The 24,324-nt window shown below is 39.4% G+C and overlaps 1 protein-coding gene across 7 annotated transcripts in view; it reads right to left on the bottom strand.

Annotated features, from left to right (window-relative positions):
• The window catches only part of LOC149567419 (uncharacterized), a 188,463-nt gene that overhangs the window by 121,974 nt on the left and 42,165 nt on the right, over positions 1 to 24,324 (bottom strand). For 6 of the 7 annotated variants that reach the window (XR_016362413.1, XR_016362412.1, XM_089820598.1 and 3 more), the window contains exon 3: positions 3,697 to 3,807. The exons of the other annotated variant lie outside the window; for it this stretch is intronic. Coding sequence is in view for 4 of the 6 variants with exons in the window: in XM_089820598.1 (XP_089676724.1) it covers positions 3,697 to 3,807 (111 nt within the window). In the remaining 2 variants the exon portion in view is untranslated. The remainder of the gene's footprint in view (positions 1 to 3,696; positions 3,808 to 24,324) is intronic. 7 annotated transcript variants of the gene reach the window in all.

Consider the following 24,324-nt stretch of genomic DNA (forward strand, 5'->3'; position numbering starts at 1 on the left):
AGCCAGGAAAACACTCCCCCTCCTGTACTCTCCATATCCATAGAGTAGCCCTAAAGTCTTCAATGCTGCCAATCACCAACCAAGAAAGGTGGCGTGCACTACACCACTACTGACAAGTCGAAGAATAGAGATCACGCATAAAACACATCATCGATTTGGGGGAGAGAGAACCTGGGTCCAGGCACATTACACACTATCCAGAAACAATAAAGTAGCTAGCCTCCTTATCAAAAGACGACCTCAACCACCAATATTTGGCAAGCCAAGCCAAGCCACAATAAATCTTAATAGCGAACTGCCAGAGAAAAACCAACGCCAAGTCTAGTTAGAGAAGCCAGAAGAAAGCTCACCTTACTAGTAAAGAGATGATTCTGTTAACAAATATCCATTTCTCTACCATAGACCACAACCAACAATCATTTGGGGTAGAACAAGAACAAAACCCCAAGCACCTCCCCAAAGTTGCACATTAATCTTGGTAAGCTAGTCCAATCTCACCAAGAAAACCCTAGCCACAAGCTAATCAGGCTGCCCAAGGCTACACCCACAGGGGATTTGAACTGGCTCAAATGGCCCAACCAAAGCATGAAGAGCATCAAGTGTCAACCCCATGTAAGCCTTGAGTAAAGAAAGAAACAGAACACATAAATGGGGGGAAGAACCAAGGAAATTGTTCTCATTTTTTCCCTCGACTTTGAAGGAAACCCCAATACCAACCATCCACCACATGCAGAGAGTTGCCACAAGATGAGAAAACCACCAAGCAAGAAACAACCCGTAGCATAGGTAGCCATCCACCGAGCCAGGCATCACCCAAAAGGGCCTTAAGGAAACAAACCTAATCCATTAGAACCGTCCCACATGAGACCCATGAAGCATGCCCATGAAACAAGTTTGTAGAACACAAACTGGGGTAGCAGAGGATTTAAAGCTCCCATAGAGAGTAACAAGCAGTTTTTGAAAATCGAAAGTTGTGAACAAAGGCACACCATTGCAGACCAGAACAGGATCGTGCAAGGCATGGTTGGAGAATAATGACCCCACCAAGTACACAGAAGAGCTAGGCAAACCCACAACACTCATAGTAACAAAAAAATTGCATGCTACTTTGAACACCAACCCAACCAAATGCAAGATCCAATCATGGAAAGAAATCCCCACACAAGTCAAAAACAACCCTTCCCTAAAATGACTACATGGCCATAGGAAAGGGCAACCCATAAAAATGGCACACGACAAGAGATAACCCCCACAACACTTATAGCAACAAAAAAATTACATGCTACTCTGAACACCAACCCAACCAAATGCAAGGTCCAATCATGGAAAGAAATCTCCATACAAGTCAAAAACAACCCTTCCGTAAAATGAGTGCATGGCCATAGGAAAGGGCGACCCATAAAAATGAGCACATGACAAGAGATAACCCCCACAACAGAAGTCCAAGCATATAGGAAAGGAGCAATTTGCCAAAAAGCAAAACAGACTATCAATGAGCAACATGGGGGAATTCATAGAACCCAAAAGGACTCCATTAACACAACCACCATCCATGACCTCAAAAAGCAAAAGGGAAGAGAAAGAACCGAAAAACAACTCCAAAGACACCTTCCCATGGCCACCAAGATCATCCTCATCATCAGCATACTCCTCTCAGAAAAGCTTAGAAATTGAAAACCCACCTCCCCTTAGTTTCCCACTCAAAGCCATTTAACACGAATCTTTTTACAGTGAAAAAATCGTTTTAGAAAAACAAATATTGTCCAACATATTATATTTAATATAAAATAAATTATTGTTAATTGTATTTATTTCTAAAGCCTTTTTTGCACATCCATGTTTTGTGCATATCTTGCAAACTGAAACTTCCTAAAGTCCTTTCTACAAGGGTCAAGTTACAATTTTGAGAAAATCCAATTTTGGCCTGCATAATCAAGGTTGTTCTCAGGCAGAGAAATGAAGAAAAATGTCCGCTTGGCTCTCTCGTTTCATCTCTTGAGCTATTTCAATGCATTCTTGCTTTGCTGCAAAATTATCATAAAACCTTTTTACGGACTTTTGCATAGATTTATTTCAGCCTGAATTCTCCAATAGTGTTGGTTTTTCCAATTTACCAGTGTGAGGAATTAAATTTTGTCCACTTATTCTCCCATATAAATAACCTATCAACTAATAAAAAGGGCCCAAAAGATATTATTATTACGTTTTGGGGTTATACAACAACTAATTTTAAATGAACTATATAATTATTATATTTTATATTATTATTTTGGCCCTCTTTAATTTTATAATTAAGCTAATTAATTAAAGAAGTCCTTAAAAAAAAGTTTAACTTTTTGGACCACTTAATTAATTAAGTTAATATTTAATTAGGTCATATTAAAATTTGAGGATATTATTACATCATTCTTTCAAAAGTTTTGAAAATGTTTTGTCTTTCACAAAACCCTACCGTTGGACACACATCAATGCATAGGCACAAATATAACAAGCAAAACATGTTTTTATTTTCCTATATATTCCCACAAGCATCTTTGTGTGGTCACAATTTTTGTATTCTCAATCAGCCTAAAAATAGCATGCAACTATGTATTCTGGGCATGATTTTTCTTTCTTCTTAGTTTACCTTTTCTCACCCATGATTGGCTAAGGCATAGCATGATTTTCCTTTTTTCTGTCAAAATCTAATCGGCCCTAAAAAGTGTGCAACTGTCCATCGTTGAGATGACTGTTTGGCTGAGAACTTGGCCATTCTAATGCCCTAGGATGCACCTGAAAATATAGGACTAATTTTTTGATCTCGGCTGTGAAAAGATGCCATGAACTCTTTGTGAACTTACCAATACAAACTGAAATTCATCAATGTGCATCTGATACTGTAAAGCACTGCAGTTTTCAATTTAATCTGAAAGTCTTTCCTCTATAACTCAGATAATTATCTTTACACTAGTACAGATCTTTCTTTGAGATTCAACAGCTTCATCATATGATATTCACTCAAATTTGGAAGACAATTTATCGACAACCGCCACATATATTCATACTCAAGGTGATTCCCCATCCTGAAATAACAGTCTGATGTACTGATAAATCTTTGGACATTTTCACATTTGACCTATTTCCATTATGACTGGCATATTCGAAAACTTTTTTCCATCATTCCTGCAAATAGAAGACAATAAAAGATATTGACGAGCAATACAAAGCTTTGATTCCTGACTGTTGGATTTGACAGAAAGGTAGATTTATCTTGAATCTTGAGACAATACAAGTATTCAACAGGTACAAACAATTAGCATAGTGCAAAAAGTGTGACTAAAAAACATATGAAAAAATAATCTTCAACTCAAATAATAAAGTATTTTAAATAAATAACATTGATCAACATTACAGACACAAAATCATAGATATACCATAGGAGAAACTGCAGGCCATTTGCTCCCAGGAATTTGTACAACTCATTATAAATTTGATAGAGATTCATAATTGATCACATAATTCTAGATCAAATATCTTAAAACAAAATTACACAACTCTACTTAAAGCCTAAAATAAGACTAATCAAATTATCAACTTTTGGTTGTCTTTGACTACTATTAATTCGATGTATAATAATCTTAACATAAATTCACCTTATGTTTGATTATTCATGTCAAATTAAATCTAACTGAAGGCTTTTGTTGAGCATAAAAGTACCCCCGTCTCGAAGGATTGATAAAACAACCCATGTTGGGGCTGTGATCATTGACCTCTGAACACCAAGATGACTTGAGTTAAATACCCTCCACTTTGAGTCGTCAAATTTAACTGCATAGAAATATAAAAAATTGTAATTCACCCCAGATATTTATTGATTATAAATTATAAGTAGAATGATCAAGTTCAATAAAAAATCTACAAACTCTTAACACTTCAAATTAAATGATAAGAATCACAATCACATGAACACAATACAGTAGTTCTCATATATTGTTGGCAAAATCATATGTGTTGTCTAATTGTTGTTAATGTTAATCATGTCGTTGGTAGTTAGCATTGTGCTCGCGACAGTTCATGTCGCACCCCCTCTGAGATTATATGTACACTCCCTCAGCTGGAAGAAGGCATCAGTATCATTATCATTTATCATTCTGGCTGATAAACTTGTAAATGTGATTTGTGCTTGATATTAATGGAATACATGGTGGTTCTCTGATATTGTCTTGCATTCACTATCTATGTTATAAATTTCATATAGTAGCATGCAATAAACTAGTTTACCGTAGGCAATAAACATCTACCACCATTGCCTTAACGATTCCAAGATGCAACAAAGAGTGGATGGTGAATGGAATGCGATGGGGCTATGTCATGTATTGGACACGCACAAAGAGAGAGAGAGAGAGAGAGAGAGAGAGAGAGAGAGAGGTGCAGGAGAACCTAGGGTATTGGTCTAACCCTAGTTCAATTTTGGCTTGTAGTGGTCATGGCCAAACCACAAGTGAATAAGGGCTATTTAACAGTCACAAGTATGTGTGTTTAGGTTGTTTAGAAGTTCAAGATGTCATAGGCACAGGGTTACCTAAGTCATTGTCAACGTAAGCTTGTTATTGCAAAAGTTGCTTAGGTTGGTCAAAGGACGTCAAACTTTGAGCTTGACTTCAACATGAGTGGAAAGGTGCTCAAAAGTGTCCAATGAGTGATTGGGACCAAAGTTGACCCATTGGAAGTGGTCAAGTCTCAAATGCCTTAAAATGCAAAAATTGTAAAAGTTGCTCAAGACAACTTTACAAGTTTGCAAAGTTGTCATGACAACATTGTCAAAACTTGAGCAACTCACCAAGAATTCATCGGAGGGTTTTACAAATAGTTGGTACACGTGCATCAGGGCTATATAAGCTCATGTCAAACCTGAGTGAAGGGTTGGCAGTTAGATTGTGCGGATTTGTTGTTGAAAGCAATCTGATTTCATAGTAACTTTGTTCTCAGTCATCTTGCAAGCCCAACATCCACATGTTAATGGATTGACCTGGGAGTTTTGTTTGCATGGTTAGATAGTGTTGAAAGCAATCTGATTTCATAGTAACTTTGTTCTCAGTCATCTTGCAAGCCCAACATCCACATGTTAATGGATTGACCTGGGAGTTTTGTTTGCATGGTTAGATAGTGTTTTCTTTCTAGTTTCTTGGTGTGCCATTTGATTTTCAAGTTATTCAGTTTTGATAGGTGTTTAGAAAATCTTTCCACAATGACCTGTTCACTGTCCTGTATAGAGTAGCTAGGCAAATAATGGCTCTTGCTTGATTTCTACTAGTTAGATCACCATGGGCATTTGGAATCAAGATGGCAATATGACAGGGATGCAATATGCCAGCAACATAGCTGTGGGGGTAGTTCTAAGTTGGGAAAGAAGACCAGTAGCATTTTACAGTGAAAGGTTGAATGAAGCCAAATCAAGGTACTCTTCTAATGACTTGAACTATATGCATTGATCCAGGCCCTTAGGAAGTGGAGGCAGTATCTCTTGCCAAAAGAGTTTGTGGTTTATACTAACAACCAGGCCTTAAGCTTCATTAATACACAAGAAAAGTTGAGCCTTAGAAACATCAAATGGATGGAATTTCTCCAAGCTTGTACATTTACTATCAAACACAAAAAGGGGCATAGTAACAAGGTAGCAGATGCATTGAGTAGAAGACTACTCACAGTCCAAGAGGTTCAGCTAAAGAGCATAGGAATTGAAGGATTCAAGGACCTCTATGAAGGAGATGAAGGTTTTGCAGAAGCTTATAAGGTATGCTCTGAGTTTGAGAATCATTTTCATAGTGATTTTGCTAACTATACCCTGCAGAATGGTTTATCGTTTAGAGACAGTCAGTTGTGTGTGCCTAGAGGTTCCATAAGGAAAAACCTCATACGAGAAAAACATAATGGAAGTTTGAGTGGACACTTTGGTCTAAACAAGACATTGGAACTTGTTACAAGATTCTATTTCTGGCCTAAGATGAAAAAAGACATCAGGAGGTATGTGGAACAATGTGTTGTTTGTCAAAAAGCTTGGGGCACATCTTCTAATGCTGGATTGTACCAACCTCTACCAACTCCTAACAGGCCTTGGGACTATTTGAGCATGGATTTTATAGTGGGTTTGCCAAGAACAACCACTGGTTTTGACAATGTGTTTGTAGTAGTAGACAGTTTCAGTAAGATAAGCCACTTTACACCTTGCAAAACTACACATGATGCTAGTTACATAGCCCACCTTTTCTTCAAAGAAGTAGTCAGAATTCACGTGTTGCCAATGAGCATTATCTCAGACAGGGATGTCAAGTTCACTGGTCATTTTTGGAAGACCATATGGAAAAGATTGGGAACAAAGTTAGCCTTTTGTTTAGCCTACCATCCACAAACAGATGGTCAGACTGAGGTGATAAACAAGGTACTTGGGAACCTACTTAGATATTTGACTAAAGAGTATGGACAAGTGTGGGATCAAGTTATTCCTCAAGCAGAATTAGCTTACAATGACAATGTAAACAGAACTACTGCCAAAAGCCCATTTGAAGTGGTATATGGTATCCATCCTAGAGAGGTTTGTGAGCTCAGAGAGTTGAAGAACCAAGAAGGAATCAATGGACATGCAAATGACTTTGCAAGTTTGCACAGTCAATGAAGGAGGTACATGAAAAAGTTAAGAAGACATTGATGGAAGCTAACCAAAAGCTCAAGTTAAAAGTAGATGAGAGGAAAGAACTTCAATTTGAAGTAGGTGATTGGGAGATGGTACACTTCAATAAGGCTATACACCAAAAAGGTTTGCAGATAAGAAGAGTGGGACCATGCAAAGTCCTAGCCAAATATGGGCAAAATGCATACAAGGAGAACCTTCCAAAGGAACTCTTTGTTTCTCTTGTTTTCAATGTACAAGACCTCATCAAATACAAAGGACATGAGATCAAAGAAGGAGAGCACAATACAAAGGTAGAAGATGATGTTAAGAAACTCACAGTACCTACACCAATATGTCATGTCCCCTTTTCAAATAATTAAAAAAATAATAATCTTTGCTAAGGCAGGCAGGCCCAAGAAAGTGAAGTTTCGGAAAAAGGGGGTTAATCTTTGGAAACCATTGGACTAATAAATGAAAATTATTATTAAAATATGTTTCATTAACCTCTCTTGGACGTGAGTTACGGTTATGCCCTCTTTTAAGGGGTTTGGAGGCATTTTGGGCTGATTCCAGAACTTGATTTTGCTCATTCTTTGTTATTCTTTAGAGGCTGCCAAACCTATGGAGAAGAAGACCCAAGAACGGGAGTTTGCAGGTTTCCAGGGAGACCCAAGAACGGGAGTTTGCAGGTTTCCAAGAAGGCTAAGGACGGGAGTTTGAAGCCATTCCATGTGCATGCTCATACAGAGTTTGCCTTTGTGCTGAACAGTGCAGATTTGTGGGTTTTCGAGTGTGTTTTTGGTATGAGTTTGGTGTTTCCAATTGAGTATTTCATATCAGTTTGGGTTGCTACTGTATTTCAGACTTTAAGGTGTTAAAATAGAGCTGAATATATTTATTAGGACGTGATTAAACTTCTGAGATAGATTATTAGTGTTTTTGTGGTGTTTCCGGGCATTTTTGTGTTAATTTCGGGAGCCTGATGAGCATAGTTTTTGTCCTACATTTGTGAACTGTTGTGTACAGGCTATACGGATCTGAAAATGTCATTTTGTAGGCTGTTATGCTGCTGAAATTTCTGTAAAAATGTCCATTTTCAGATTTATTAATAATTTGTGAAGTTGTGAAGCTTTTGGCACTATTTTTAGCATATCCGATTTGGGGTTTCTGAAGAAATTTGGTAGATCTTTGTGATATTAGTTGTTTGATCTTAAAGATCTGATTAGAGGTTGGAAATATCATGTAAAATCAGTAAAGGGACATTTCAGTGGTATCAGAGCCATGATCTTGCCAGCCTGAAGGTTTGTAGAAGCTTGCATGTCAATTTTGACAACTACCCAGATCTTGCATGTCATAATTTATGATTGCATGTTGCTTCTAATCAACTGCATGTCAAAATTTATGGTTTCATGCTACTTCTAATCATTTTCATGTTAGTTCTTAGTGAATTTGGTGGTTGTAGAAGTTTGCATGACAGTTTTGACAACTACCCAGATCTTGCATGTCAGTTTTGACAACTACCCAAATCTTGCATGTCAGTTTTGACAACTACCCAGATCTTGCATGTCATAATTTATGATTGCATGTTGCTTCTAATCAGCTGCATGTCAAAATTTATGGTTGCATGCTACTTCTAATCATTTGCATGTTAGTTCTTGGTGAACTTGGTGGTTGCATGTTGCTTCTAATAAGTTGCATGTCAAAATCTATGGTTGCATGCTACTTCTAATCATTTGCATGTTAGTTTTTGGTGTTTGAAGAAGTTATATCCTATTGGGGTTACACTCTACTTTATCCAGAATGGACAGGTATAGTACAGAGTCTCAGAGGACACGATCTTGGACAATTGATATCCAGAGTCAAAATAGTAGAAAGGATGGTTATTTAGACATTCGAGATAAACTTATGAAAATAAGCCATGACATGTCTGAACAGTTGATTGAGCACCATCGTATAATGAATGACATGTTGTCTGACCCAACTAAGGTGGATAAGTTGACTAGATTTCTATTTGGCAGATTTTCTCACAGGACAGATGACACAATTCCCAAGAACTTGCATGAGGAGTTTGAGAAACTAGCTGATAGCCAGGTAGAGGTCTCAGATTCTACTCTGCCACAGGAGGTGGTGGGAAAGGATATTACACAGATTGATAGTAACGGTCAACTTGATACTCAAATTGAGACAATTGTTTAGAGGTCGTCAAAGGGTGATGCCACAGGTATTCAGGATGGTATAGTTACAACAGGCAGTGACTACAGTGTAGTGGGTTCAGATGATGATTATGAGGATGTTGTGCAGGATGGTGAGATACCTGGTAGAGATGAGCAGACATTGAGCATTCATGATTTTGCTGAGAAAGAGTACCAGGCACAGTTAGATGTTTCATCACATGAGGTTGAGACTGGTAGTACTTCACATGATTTGTCCAGCCAGCTGAAGGTGAACAAAGATAGTATTGTGACTTCATTATCTCATCATGACAAGTATGTGGAGTTAGTTGGTATTGGTCATATTACTCAGGTGAGGAGTTTGCTTGAGTTACCAGTTGATTATAGTTTACGGATATGGACTCGAGATTGTTATATTGGCATTTGAGATTCAGTTGACTGGAAATCTTTAACACTTTTTGGTAGCAGTGATTGTTTGGGTGCTATCACGGATTTGATTAGCAAATTGCACGATGTTGTCTTTTCTTGTGCCAGGAGCTTATCCGATGTTGGTATTAGTTTTTATACACTGGTGTTGGGCTTTGTTCATATATCCAGTCGACCATACTTGCTGGAATGTGTTGATGATATTGCATATTTGGTAGTGTGTACAGATGAGTCCCAAGATCATATTGGCATTGATGACATCCAAGAGGATGCAATGGGCAGTTTTGAAGACTTAGTTCCCTTGGGTACAAAGGAGTTGGACAGCAGTGCTAATGTTTTTGATACTCCGTATGTTGATATGAGCTTTAGATTTGATTCACAGGATATGGATGGTAATACTCTAGAGACTAGTAACTTTGAGGATACTCCTTTAGACAGTGCATCAGAGGAGGTTTGTAGGAGACAGTCAAGCCAGTGCCATCATGTGTCTAATCAGTTGAGAGTTAGTGATCGAGACATTGCTGTCACTTGCCAGCATTTTGATGCTGCTCGTCAGTTGTTAGCAGTTTATGGATGGGGTTCTCCTACTAGTGATGAGCAGGAAGGCAGTTATCTTTCCTTGACAGAGATCCACTCTTTATGGGAGGCTATTCGGATTTTGAGACAGAATTATATGCAGTTGGTAGCCGATAGAGATTATCTTATGGAGTGGGGCAGTATAGCATATGATGCATTGTTGGCCAAGGAAGATGAGGTGAGTGAGCTTACTGAGCAGCTTGAGGTGACTTCTGAGATTCTTGAGAGTACACAGTTGGCTTTCAAGGAGTCACAGTTTCATTTGGCTAAGGTGACCATGGAGTTAGAGCAACTACAGTCTTTACCTGATTCTATATAGTCACAAGCTGTGGTGTTTGGTGATCCGAGGATGTCCATGGCCGAGATTGTCAAAGACAGTGGAGATGGGGATGCATCCATCCTTGATACTAACATTGGCATATCAGGTTCATTCCCATTAGAGTCAGGTTCAATTGAGTTGGGTGTTGTAGCAGATTTTTGTGGTATGCCTGACATGGTGGTGACCTCTAGCACTAATGGCACGAAGACTAGAGATGCTGTATCAAAGACCATGTGTGATGTTGGTGAGCCGATAGTTGGCATGGTTCTTGCTAGTAATACTACTCCCTTGGTGATGACTTCAGAGGTAGTAGTCAGTTCCAACTTGGTTAGTGATCGATTGCAGTTAGTTACACCTGGATTGCAGTCTGAGCCACTGACTGAGATTGGCGCATTCTATCAGCATTACATTGTGAGGTATGCTCATCAATTTACCTTTGATGACCATATTGATGAGATGATGATACAGAGATGTACTTTGGTTCCTAGTGCTTATCATCAGTTATGGGATAGTTTGACACCTCAGGATGAGAGTCATGATGGGCACGACATGGTGATAGGTTCTACAGTTTACAGCTTGATAATACATGACTTAGAGCAGGAGTTTTGGAGTGATGCTTCAGCAGGTGTTGTTATTGATTCTACTCCTTTGGCTATGACATCTCCTGACTTAGCTGGTGATCAGTCACAGTGGGTTGTATCACTTGTTCATGGTGATCTGTTGACTAAGGTTGGTTTTCTTTATCAACATTATATTGCAGGGTATGTACATCAGTTAGCATTTGATCATTGTGTTGAGAAGTTGATGGCAGGCAAATTTGGTTTGGGTTCCAATTCTTGTTTTTTATCTTGTGATGGCTTTTCACCATCAGGGGTGCATGGTAGTTATGGTTATGAGACAGTGGTTGGTGATCTACAAAGTTGTGTTGACTGCAGGCATTGTATAGTGTGTGGATTCTCCATACTTGGTACAGTTTCATTCGGAAGCATTCACCATTGTTGCAGAGTTGGATTGTACATTCCGTGTAGGCCAGTGGAATGCATTGATGGTATTTACTGTGTTGGTAGTCCACTTTACTTGGGTTTTGATGTTCTAAGAGTTTGTGTCTCGTGGGTTTCTGACTGTGGAAGTTGTGATTTTGGAGTTTGGTTGAGCTGTAATTGTCAGTTTGATTATGGATTCCTCTTGGTCATATTGCAGAGGATATTGCAGGAGCTTGTGTTAATTGGTAGTAGTATAGTTCATGACTACATTTGGGATCCAGGTGGATTGATTGGCTTATTGTTCAGCCATTGCTTGAGGACAAGCAATGTTTGGGAGGGGAGGACTTGTCATGTCCCCTTTTCAAATAATTAAAAAAATAATAATCTTTGCTAAGGCAGGCAGGCCCAAGAAAGTGAAGTTTCGGAAAAAGGGGGTTAATCTTTGGAAATCGTTGGACTAATAAATGAAAATTATTATTAAAATATGTTTCATTAACCTCTCTTGGACGTGAGTTACGGTTATGCCCTCTTTTAAGGGGTTTGGAGGCATTTTGGGCTGATTCCAGAACTTGATTTTGCTCATTCTTTGTTATTCTTTAGAGGCTGCCAAACCTATGGAGAAGAAGACCCAAGAACGGGAGTTTGCAGGTTTCCAGGGAGACCCAAGAACGGGAGTTTGCAGGTTTCCAAGAAGGCTAAGGACGGGAGTTTGAAGCCATTCCATGTGCATGCTCATTCAGAGTTTGCCTTTGTGCTGAACAGTGCAGATTTGTGGGTTTTCGGGTGTGTTTTTGGTATGAGTTTGGTGTTTCCAATTGAGTATTTCATATCAGTTTGGGTTGCTGCTGTATTTCAGACTTTAAGGTGTTAAAATAGAGCTGAATATATTTATTGGGACGTGATTAAACTTCTGAGATAGATTATTAGTGTTTTTGTGGTGTTTCCGAGCATTTTTGTGTTAATTTCGGGAGCCCGATGAGCATAGTTTTTGTCCTACATTTGTGAACTGTTGTGTACAGGCTATACGGATCTAGAAATGTCATTTTGTAGGCTGTTATGCTGCTGAAATTTCTGTAAAAATGTCCATTTTCAGATTTATTAATAATTTGTGAAATTGTGAAGCTTTTGGCACTATTTTCAGCATACCCGATTTGGGGTTTCTGGAGAAATTTGGTAGATCTTTGTGATATTAGTTGTTTGATCTTAAAGATCTGATTAGAGGTTGGAAATATCATGTAAAATCAGTAAAGGGACATTTCACAATACAACCTCAAGCTGAACTAATCCTAGATTCCAAAGTTATGAAGAAGACTAGACATGGTGTCTATATGGAGCATTCAATCAAAATGGAAACACCAATCTGATTCTGAGGCTACTTGGGTAGCAGAGAGTAACTTCAAGAAGTTGGGAATAAGGAACTCTTAACTCCGGGCATAACTTGACTTCTTTGTTGCAGGGGGAGAATGGTGCAGGAGCACCTAGGGTATTGGTCTAACCCTAGTTCAATTTTGGCTTGTAGTGGTCCTGGCCAAACCACAAGTAAATACAGTCTATTTAATAGTCACAAGTATGTGTGTTTCAGTTGTTTAGAAGTTCAAGATGTCATAGGCACAAGGTTGCCTAAGTAGTTATCAATGTAAGCTTGTTATTGCAAAAGTCGCTTACGTTGGTCAAAGGAGGTCAAACTTTGATCTTGACTTCAACATGAGTGGAAAGGTGCTCAAAAGTGTCCAATGAGTGATTGGGACCAAGTTGGCCCACTAGAAGTGGTCAAGAGTCTCAAATTCCTTAGAATGCAAAAACTGTAAAAGTTGTCATGACAACATTATCAAAACTTGAGCAACTCACCAACAATCGGTTGGAGGGTCATACAAACAGTTCGTACACGTGCACTAGGGCTATATAAGCTCATGTCAAATCTGAGTGAAGGATTGATGGTACGGAATTGTTCTTGAAAACAAACTGATTTCATAGTAACTTTGTTCTTAGTTATCTTGCAAGCCCAGCATACACATGTTAATGGATTGACCTGGGGGTTTTGTTAGCATGGTTAGATAGTGTTTTTTTTTTTAGTTTCTTGGTGAGCCATTTGATCTTCAAGTTATTCAGTTTTGATAGGTGTTTGGAAAATCTTTCCACAGTGACCAGGTCACTGTCTTGTATAGAGTAGCTAGGCAAATAATGGTATTTGCTTGACTTCTACTGGTGGATCACAATGGCCATTTGGAATCAAGTAGGGAATGTATATACAATGTACATATGCAATTTGGAGTTTTTTGAGATGGTTTTCTATTTTTAATGCCAAGTCCTAGGTTACTATTGATGCACTTGGCTAGGGACTTGGAAGATTGCAAAGCTTGGATGGAGGAGATAGCTGATTGGTTCGTGCCAATCAGAAGTTGGAGCAGGTAGAACAATGTGTAAGGATCATTGGAAAAGGGATTGGTTGGAAGTTGAATCCATTTGCATGCACATTGAACTTTGGAAAGAGCAGACTTTTAAGAAAACTTGGAAACCCTTAAAAATAGGGGTATCTATCTTAATCATGTGTACGGAGAAGTTGGGCATCTAAGACCTAGAAAATCGTTTAGCTCTCCCAAAAAGGTATCAGGAAACTTACTTTGTTTGAGGCCTGGTTAAGGAGTTTTGGGAGTTATTTGTAGAAAAGCCAATTAGGAGACCTAATTGGGGTACAAGGGCTACTAGCCCTATAAGAAGGGTTTGAAGAGATTGGTAGAGAACCAATGGAGTTTGGAAGCAAGAAGACTTCTAACCTGACTAAATGGACTAAGGAAGAAGCCCTACATCCTATCATGACCATAGTGAAGTCCTTGGTGAATGGAATGAGGAGTTGTTGACTCTAGTTGTGAAGGTAAATTGCAAGAAGTAACTTGATAGAGAGATACTTGAAAGGAAAGGGGAACTGAAGTGAGCATTCTACTAGTGTAAGGTCTTAGAGTGAACCCTAAGAAGGTCTAGAATAGAGCCTTGTGGAGTTCTAGAAGAGAGTGGAACAGGAGTGTTGAGGATTCTCCCTATCAAATTGGTATCAGATAGGACATTGCATATGTCAGACTTTGGAAGTGATTCAGTGGGAGAAACCACCATGGTGACAAATCCAAAGCTAGCTAAGGAAGTGACAAAGCAAAAGGAGAAGAATGGACTCCTAGAGGAAGCCCTAGAAGCTATGAAGACTAAACTAGTTGAAGTTTCAAAGACAACTGATAAGGTGAAAGAGAAATTGGAAGATAGTGAACACAAGGGCAAGGCAGTTGATGAGGAGGATATAATCCCTGAACCTGATCCTCCATTGCAAGAAGAACCCTTTCTGAATGCCATTAAAGCATTGCGTGGCAAAGCTCTTGAGGGGATACCCCTGTTTAATGGCAAGATGGATTCAAAGTTAGTAATGGAATGGATGGAGAATCATTTTGAGTGAGAGAATCACAAAGGCTCAAAAGGTGAAGGTTTCTAAATCAAGATTGAGGGGACCAGCCCTAACTTGGTGGAAATTCCTCCAAGAAGAGAGGGAAAGAGAAGAAAAGAAGCCAATGGCTAACTGGAAGGCTATCGTGGCTAAAGTCAAGAAGAACTATCTAACTGAGGATTATGAGATTATATTGCACAAGAAGAAACAAAGTCTGAAACAAAAAGATATGGATGTTGCCTCCTATATAGAGGAATTTCAAAAGCTATGCCTGAGATCCAAAGTTCAAGAAGAGGAGAGTATTAAGGTGGCAAGGTACTTGGGAGGACTAAGATGGAGCATCCAAGAAGAGATAAGCTTATGGACCCCTACTAATATCAGAATGTTTTCAGTTGGCCCTTAACGTGGAGGAGAAAAACAAGAAGAGGCAGGATACTAACTCAAGAGGCAAAGGTAGAGGAAGAGATTCAAGAGGCACTCATAGGAGAAAAATGAGGAGTCCATCAAGGTATGAGTAGGACAGTGTTGAAAGGGGAAGGAGCGTTGTGCAGGTATTCGGAATACAACAAACACTAAAGACAACACAGTAGGTAAAGCGAGTGGGGCCCCCGGGAGAAAAGAATCATAGCGTCATTGAAACCACGACAAGTGAAGTGCTAAGGAAAGGGCAAAGTGCACTACAACAAACACAAGAATCATTCCATCAAATAATTTAAGCCATATGATGGATATGGAGTAAAAAGGGCAACAACAAAGCAAAACCAAGCCAACGACTCTATTGATATCAATAGCGAAGGGGAAAAACACCGATGGTTAAAAGAAGACCACAAAGGTTAGAAGGAGGTACCACAATGAAGGAGGAATGTTGGATGGAAAATACAAGTCACGCAAACTAAGTAGCGTAGCATATGCAAAGCCACACACGATAACACTCGCACAAGGGGGTCTTGGAAAAAGCACAGAAGGCAACATGGGAGATAAACACCACAAGGAACAAGGTATAGCGTAATAAAATTGGAGAAGCCACCGTGCAGAGTAAAGACCTTGCAAAAGGTCGTAAGGAAGAAAGCTGCTACATACAAAACAACGTGGAGCATAGAAACAAAGAGCCCTAACCATTCTTTGTTGCACAAAACAACAAAACAAGTGACAGTTATGGATTCAGTGAGCAAGAGAATTTGGAAGGCAAAGTTATAGAAAAAGACAAGAGGTTCCAATAGTAGCGTGGATAAAAACGCACAAGTACTACCATCCAGAGTAAGAGTTACAGGGCAAATAGATACCAGCAGCAGCAAGAAAAAAAAGACCCAAAGTGCAAATGGCGTTAGCTCCCTCAAAGGACTCAGTCACACCACAAACTGTGGCATTCAAGAATTTGAACAAGTTGGAATGCCAAAGGTGGTGGCAAGATACATCTGACAATGATAGGATAAAGAACAACTAGAGGATTGCGCAGGTACATTGGGCAATACAAATGCTCGTATTTTGTATCAAGGACTACGAAGATTCTCTTAGAGCCATGATTGAGACCTTCGATAGATATTCTAGAACCAGCACAATTCCATTCCTTGGGTGAAATATAAGAGTTGTATTCACATTGGTAGAGTCTTCCCATGTGTTAAGCATACCAAAGCATAATGGAAAGAAGATTGATATGAAGGCACGCAAGATGACACACGAGGCAAAAGAATTTTGGATTAAGTTGGTATGCAGAGATTTGACAGTAGCAGAGATGGATTATGTGGCAAAGGCATTAAAGGGGAGAAGATGAAGAAGTCTTTCATCTGAGAAGGACCATGGAGCTATTATGGATATTGTAAAAAGCAGAATGACAGGGTCCACCCATGCTTCTAATATCGCTCTTTCACAAATAGTGTTGATGAATGGTAAAATATTTGATTGGGCTACATTGCTAGCAGAGAAAATGTATGAGTTTATGACATTGCAACATAAGACATTCTATATGCTGCATTATGCCACAGGTTTGTTCTTGGAGGCCACATACACACAAATTTTGGCCGAAAAACTCAAGGTGAGACCTAGTCTCTTAGCACCTGGCAAACCACCCGATTTAGGTGGATCTTGAAGACCTCAAAAATTCAACCCACTCAGAATCCCCCAAGATTGGCACTAATGTATAAATCACGGCAAAACGTTCCTAACACAACTTGAAGCATGTCAAAAGGAGTCAGTTTGCTCGAGATATGCTTGGTCAAAGTTTGGGTCAAACTAGCGAACTAGGGGTTGACTTAATAAAAAAAGGTGCAATTTGACCATCCCAAAAGTGGTCAACAATGTGTTTCAAATTGAAGATCTCGTCGAGAGCTTTCCAACGGCATTCGTTTCATCGAAAATAGAGTCCGTATGTGGAAGTTACGACAATTTTAAATGAGGTAAAAGTATGGTCTTGAGGACATCAGCATGATGTCACCATGCTGACATGGCAGATAAATGTGACATGGCAAAGGTGGTAAGAACCCAAGACACATAAATAACCATACTAGCTTGATATTTGCAACTCAAAATTCTAAACTTGACTTTTGGGATTTAAATGGAGTGTTAGTTATTTAAAAAATAAAAACAACTAATGCATGCTATTATAAGGGGCTGAACCCACAACCTCCTAATTCCTATTTATTCTCTCAACCATTGCATTACTAGGTGGATGTTATAACAATTTCACATTTTTAATTTTTAATAAACCTATAATTTGTTTAAAATAAGGCTTATCTATTATGTAATTGGAGATATTTGGGTTATTTTGTTATTATAAATAAGGAAAATAATTATGATATTGATTATATGGTTTTAAGCCAAATATAGTCAAAATCAAGTATAAAAGGGGGATTATTTTCCTATGAAGGACAAGGGAGACTTGGGATAGTCTTTGTAGTTTTCCGAAGAGAAAGAGACTTGGAGAAAATTCTTGTGTTTTCTCATTCTTTGTTAAAACTCTTGGAGAGTTTGTTTTCTCTTAACAAAGGATTTGGAGTGAGAGTTATTGAGAGTTTTACGAGCTAAGTGGTCTCTTGTGAGAAAAATGGAGAGATAAAAACATAATGGCTTCTTTGTGAGAATTTCCATGTCTTTCAAGTTGGTTGTAAAGGCTTGATGCCTATGTATCCTTGTGTGGGATAGAGTTGGAAATTTATTGCTTAGCATTGTAAAAAGTGATAGGACTAGGCGGGATGCTAAATAGTTCTTGTCATCACAGTGTGAAAGCGGGAAACAAATTGTAACTCCATGAAAGACCATGGTGATGTAAGGATTTTTGTATCATAATAATGGCATTGATCATGCAAGTTTGCAGATCTGGAGTCATAGCCAGAGTCTGGTGAACTCCGAAATCAAATCCTTTGTCTCCTATTCATAACAAGGAGTTTACAAATTACCACCAATCATGTGTTAAAGGCATTTGTATTGGCTCCTCATTTAATAGAGATTTCAACTACCAGGTAGCCAAGACAAAATTGCATCTAAGAGCAGCCATCTCCTATGATGGACACAACGATTTGTCAACCTAAGATGCATGCATGTACTAAAGGAAATATGTTAAACACTTGAAACACATCACAGGCCTCAAAATGACAGTCGGGTACACATGCATGAAAAGCTCTTATAGGGGCTTGATTAGACTTGGTTTTTTAGAATGGTACTCAAAATCAGTACTTCAATTTTGAGTCTCAACAGTTTGGACACACCAACAAGGCAAATGGTCACTACAGGGCAGAAAAGGCATAGGCAAGTTGACTCTAGTTCAGAGTCAAAGGATGTGGATAATGGATGCAAGGAGATGTCTGAGAGTTCTTAGTGCCTCAAATGAGGGAGATAGCCAAGTGGCGGAGGACAATCCTATTGAACCAAAGGTTGTCATGATCAATTCAACACCCACACAAGTCCTATTCACACGACCCTTATTATCAAAGGCACACTCGACTCCAACAATGACAACAGAATTGATGACTTCTGTGCCTTTGGCCAAATCCACATGCCAGTGAGCATGACACCATTGCCAGCAGAACCTGATGCAGTGCAAGGCAGGAGGATCCCGAAAGAAGATGTCCTAGCCCCCAGCAAATAACCACACAGCAAAAACACAATAACAAAGCAATAACAATGCAAATTTGATACCAAATCACAACTCTTTATTTATAAAATAATTGTTTACATGCAATATGCCCAACTGTAAGGCCTTTCGGGTTAGGGCCAAATACAACAGCAATTACAATAACAGTTCTACAATATCCCACAAGATCCAACTCGCAACACCAATCCCAACTAGTCCAGATATGCACTCTGGTAGAAACCTCTAAGGAAGATCTCAACTTGTGCTCACAAGCCTACCAAGCAATCTCCTTATTTTCCAAGCCTCAGCTACTACCCCTTCAAAGTTCACTCTTCCACTTCATCTTCTTCCCCAAGTTGGATGATCTTGACTAAAGACTCCACAAGACCCCTTACTTATACCCAACTAAGCCACAAGTCGGCCTAGCAACTACAAATTAAATAAAACCCCTTGCATTAAATGCATATTTAAGCCACAAGTCGGCTCACAACAAACATTAAATACACAATGTTAACCCTCGCGTTAACCCGCAGTTAACACGCGATAACTACACAAACTACTTAGGATAAGCCCCAAGTTCGCAACCAAGATTAAATGCACATATGAGAGATAACCAAGACCACAAATAGGTCCACACAAACTCCCAGATCGATCCACATCACGATCACACACTACATGCATTAAATGCACCAAGAACTCCAATCAACACCAATATATTGTCGAGTGTCAGCAAACTCCCAAGCATTGCTGAGTAACCAACACATGTCGAGCAACCAATACATGTCGAGCAACCAACAGATGTTGAGCACAACAGTGAGTTTCAAGCAATAGTATCTGTCGAGCTCTTCAGCGACCAAGCCCCTTCAATGACTGAGCACCTCGGCCAACACTACTTTCAACAACGACCAAGCACCACTCCTTTGGTGACCGAGTCAACAACTCCAAAGTCAAATACCCCCAACATGCAGGATGGCAAGAAAGCCTAAGATGCTCCTGCATCAAACACCCCAAGTTCGAAAAGATGTTCTAGAAGTTGGAAGAACATCTTCTGGGATTCAACACATAAATCCCAAGCTAATTCTTCACATACATATCCTCCAAGTCTTCAACTTGCACACTCTTTCCCTTGTTCTTCTTTTTCTTCTTCACATCCATCAAATGTGTTCCACAAGTCTACTTTCCATACTGATCTCCAACCTTCTCAGAATCTACCAACTCAACTTGACTGCCAATACTCAGGTTTCTCCTATCGAGCTCTTCATTCTGCAAAGGAATCAGGGAAAACTTCCTGCCACCTTTCTCAACAGTAAACACATTCCTGACACAATCATGCACAACCTTGCAATCATACTGCCAAGGTCTACCAAGTAACTCATAACAACTGTTCATATCCACAATATCACACAACACTTGATCCTTATACTGCTCAATTTGGAAATCAACAAGGCATTGCTCCCTCACTTCCAAAGCATGCTCACCTTGCAACCAGCCAATCCTATAAGGACAAGGATGTCTCACTCTCTTCAAACCAAGTTTCTGAATCATCTCCTCAGCAACAAGGTTATCAGTACTACCACCATCCACAATCGCCTTGCAAACTTTACCACCAGATTTACAACAAGTCCTAAACAAACTAGTCCTCTGACAAGAATCCAGTGTTCTCTGAGCCAGCAAATTCTCTCCTTTCTTAGGCTGATTGTCCTAGACTTCAAGCTCATTCACAATAGCAATTGTCCTACCAATCAGGCATTCAAAAGATCTATATGCCCTTCTGTGCCAGGTTTGAAACAACTACCTCTGAACACATCTCCAACTGTCCTCCTTTTCTGATCAACAGGTTTTGGTTCACCTTCTGCACTCGATTTAGCTTGTGCCAAGCTATCCTGCTTCTCCTTTCCTCGACAATTACCTTGATGTTTCCTCTTCAGCTTCTCTTCTGCTCTCAAAGCATACTGATAAGCATCCTCAACCGAAGAAATATTCAGCATACCAATCTCATCCTGAATATTAAGTCTTAAACCATTAATGTACCGAGCTACCTTCTCCTTTGACAATTCTCTATGCCCAGACCAAATAGTCAACTTGTAGAACTCCTCAGTATAATCCTTCCCAATCATATCCTTCTGCTTCAGATTCTATAAACTCTTAAACAACTCAAGTTCATAATCAACAGGAATGAACTTAGCCTTCAGTTTAGTCATCATCAATCTCCATCTAGAGATCTTCATTTCACTTTCCTCTTCTCAATCTTGCTACAATTCTTTCCACCAAAGGGCAGCATGTCCTTTCAACTTAGTTTGTGCCAACCTTACTTTGAGTGGATCTTCAATATCCTCAAGCTCAAAGTAGTCTTCCAATTCACCAATCCAATCAATCAGGTCTTCGGGATTCAAAGTACCCGTGTAATTAGAAACCTTCATCTTATGCTTCAGCTTCAACTGAGATCCAGGTTGAGCAAACTGACCAGCTGTAATTTCAATAGGTCTCTCCAAATGATCAGCTTGGTCCTCACCACTCATTCCAGCAACTTCCTCATAACTACCTTCAGTACCCACATGCCTACACCACCTAAAGCACTCACGATTTCAGCAACCATATCACTCTTCACCAATGCTATCTGAGATTTGAAACTAGCTTTAACCTCCTCCATCTCAGATCTAAAATCTGCTTTAACCTTCTCTCAGATTCTTTCTTCCATAGCATCACTAAGATCATCAATAGCCCTAGGGTCCAATCTTCTTGGAGGCATCTTCCAAGATTTTTGTAAACCCTATGCAACAAATCCACAACTCTAGAAGATCAATCGGCTCCGCAAGATCAACCTTCTACAACCCTGATCCTAGTGCAAACTGCCTCGACTTTGGCAATCTGTCTACACACTCAGGAACAACCTTGGCTCTGATACCACCTGATGTTATGCAAGGCAGGAGATTCCACAAAGGAGATGTCCTAGCCCCCAGCAAATAACCACACAGCAAAAACACAACAATAAAGCAATAACGATTCAAGATCTGATACCAAATCACAACTCTTTATTTATAAAATAACTGTTTACATGCAATATGCCCGATTGTAAGGCCTTTCGGGTTAGGACCAAATACAACAGCAATTACAATAACAGTTTTACAAGATCCTACAAGATCCAACTCGCAACACCAATCCCAACTAGTCCAAATCTACACTCTGGTAGAAACCTCCAAGGAAGATCTCAACTTGTGCTCGCAAGCCCACCAAGCAATCTCCTTGTTTTCCAAGCCTCAGCTACTAGCCCTTCAAAGTTTGCTCTTCCACTTCATCTTCTTCTCCAAGCTAGGTGATCATGACTAAAGACTCCACAAGACCCCTTACTTATACCCAACTAAGCCACAAGTCGACCTAGCAATTACAAATTAAATAAAACCCCTTGCATTAAATGCATATTTAAGCCACAAGTCGACTCACTGCAAACATTAAATACAAAATGTTAACCCTCGCATTAACCCGCAATCAACACATGATAACTACATAAAATACTTTAAACAAGCCCCAAGTTTGCAATCAAGATTAAATGCACATATGAGAGATAACCAAGACCACATATAGGTCCACAAAAACTCCTAGATCGATCCACATCACGATTACACACTACATGCATTAAATACACCAAGAACTCTAGTTGGCACCAATATACTACCGAGTGTCAGCAAACTCCCAAGCATTGCCAAGTAACCAACACATGCCAAGCAACTAATACATGCCGAGCACCTAGTACATGTTGAGCACAACAATGAGTGTCGAGCAACAATATCTGCTAAGCTCTTAAGTGACTGAGCCCCTTCAATGACCAAGCACCTTGGCCAACACTACTTTCAACAACGACCGAGCACCACTCCTTTGGTGACCAAGTCCACAACTCCAAAGCCAAACACCCCCAACATGCAAGATTGTAAGAAAGCCCAGGATGCTCCTGCATCGAATTCTACAATGACAGAGATAGTCTCAACACCTTCCATGGAGTTAGTTTCTACACCTCCTCTCGAGTGTGTTTCAGTGGCACCACCACCATCCAAAGCCAAACACCCCCAACATGCAAGATTGTAAGAAAGCCCAGGATGCTCCTACATCGAATTCTCCAATGACAGAGATAGTCTCAACACCTTCCATGGAGTTAGTTTCTACACCTCTCGAGTGTGTTTCAGTGGCACCACCACCATCCATGGAGTTGGCCACAAAGTTACGGACAGTGAAGGGAGTGTTGGATAGAGAGAGAGGAAGCATGGGCCGTAAGAGGGCACCCACGGAGGCAAAGAGGGCAGCTATGAAATCAAAGAGGGAAGCCATGCAAACAAAAAGGGACACTTTATTGGCCCAATTAGAGTAGGTTGAATAAGGTGATGTTGAAATCATGCGTGAAGACTTCTATGGCCTAGCTCGATGCCAAGTAGAAGCAATTGTTAGAGGCTGCAATGATTCAAACGTAGCAAGCAAACGAGTTGCAGGCTCACTCATCACCAACTCCACCACCTTCATCCATTGTTATGACATCAAGGACGCACTCTCAGCCTCCCTCATCTTCATCCTGATTTTCTTTTTCTTTGTACAGTGAGTTATGGGTTTTCATATCATTTCCATTTTGTTTGTACACCATTAGGAGACAACTTTCTTTTGGGGGTGGGGGTGGGAGAGGGAATGATGTTGTTGGCAAAATCATGTGTTGTCTAATTGTTGTTGATGTTAATCATGTCATTGAAAGTTAGCGCAAATGAGGGCAAGAAGTTGTGGTCACAACAGTTCACGTCGCACCCCCTCAGAGATTATATGTACACTTCCTCAAAAGGAAGAGGGTATCAATATCATTATCATTTATAATTTTGGTTGATAACCTTGTTGATGTAACATGTGCTTGCTATTAATGGAATACATGGTGATTCTCTAATATTGTCTTGCATTCACTATCTTTGTTATAAATTTCATATAGTAGCACGCATTAAACTACTCTACCATAGGCGGTACATCATAGTCTCCTCTAGCATGAACAAACATGTTTTCTACAAATTTCTGGAGAGGTGAAAACAATGATAGCTATCATATTGACATGGGAATGGAGGGTAAATTTGACAAAGTGATGAAGAAAATTCCTTGAAGGATAGCGGATTTCGCCATCCTCCAAGGATTGAAAATCCTCGCTCGTAGCTAAATTCTTCCTAGATTTATGCTTAATCAAATGAGGAGGTAGGGATGCAAAATATTTGGCAATTTAGTATAAAAATATTTTTAAAAACTTGCCTCTATCCCCTCAATCCATTGGCCATTAGTTACAATAAGGGGATTTAATTTAAAATATTTTATTGGCCAAAAAAGGTACAAGTCGGCCCAAAACTAGACACACCCCTTCATGTCTCAAATCGCCTATCCAAAGCAATAGTTTGGAGATCAAAGGAAGAGGCAACAATATTTTGGAGTTCAAGGAAGACTTCCACCCAAAATCATAAGTAGCAATTAAAACAAGAAATCTACACAAGTAATGGGCCTCGTATTATGATAATAGATAGATTCTATTATTATTCTTTATTATTTAATAGTTATCTATTGTAAATCTCCTTTAAATATTAGAATATTTCTAATATTTAGTTTCTTGTTTCTAGAATAGAATGTTTCTAATCTTTACGACTATTTCTTAAGAAAACATCATTCATTCTTTTGTATATATTGATCTCTTGATCATTGT

Source organism: Cupressus sempervirens, chromosome 3 (genome assembly GCF_028749045.1).
Source record: "Cupressus sempervirens isolate cs-2001-9-10 chromosome 3, ASM2874904v1, whole genome shotgun sequence".
Classification (NCBI taxonomy): domain Eukaryota; kingdom Viridiplantae; phylum Streptophyta; class Pinopsida; order Cupressales; family Cupressaceae; genus Cupressus; species Cupressus sempervirens.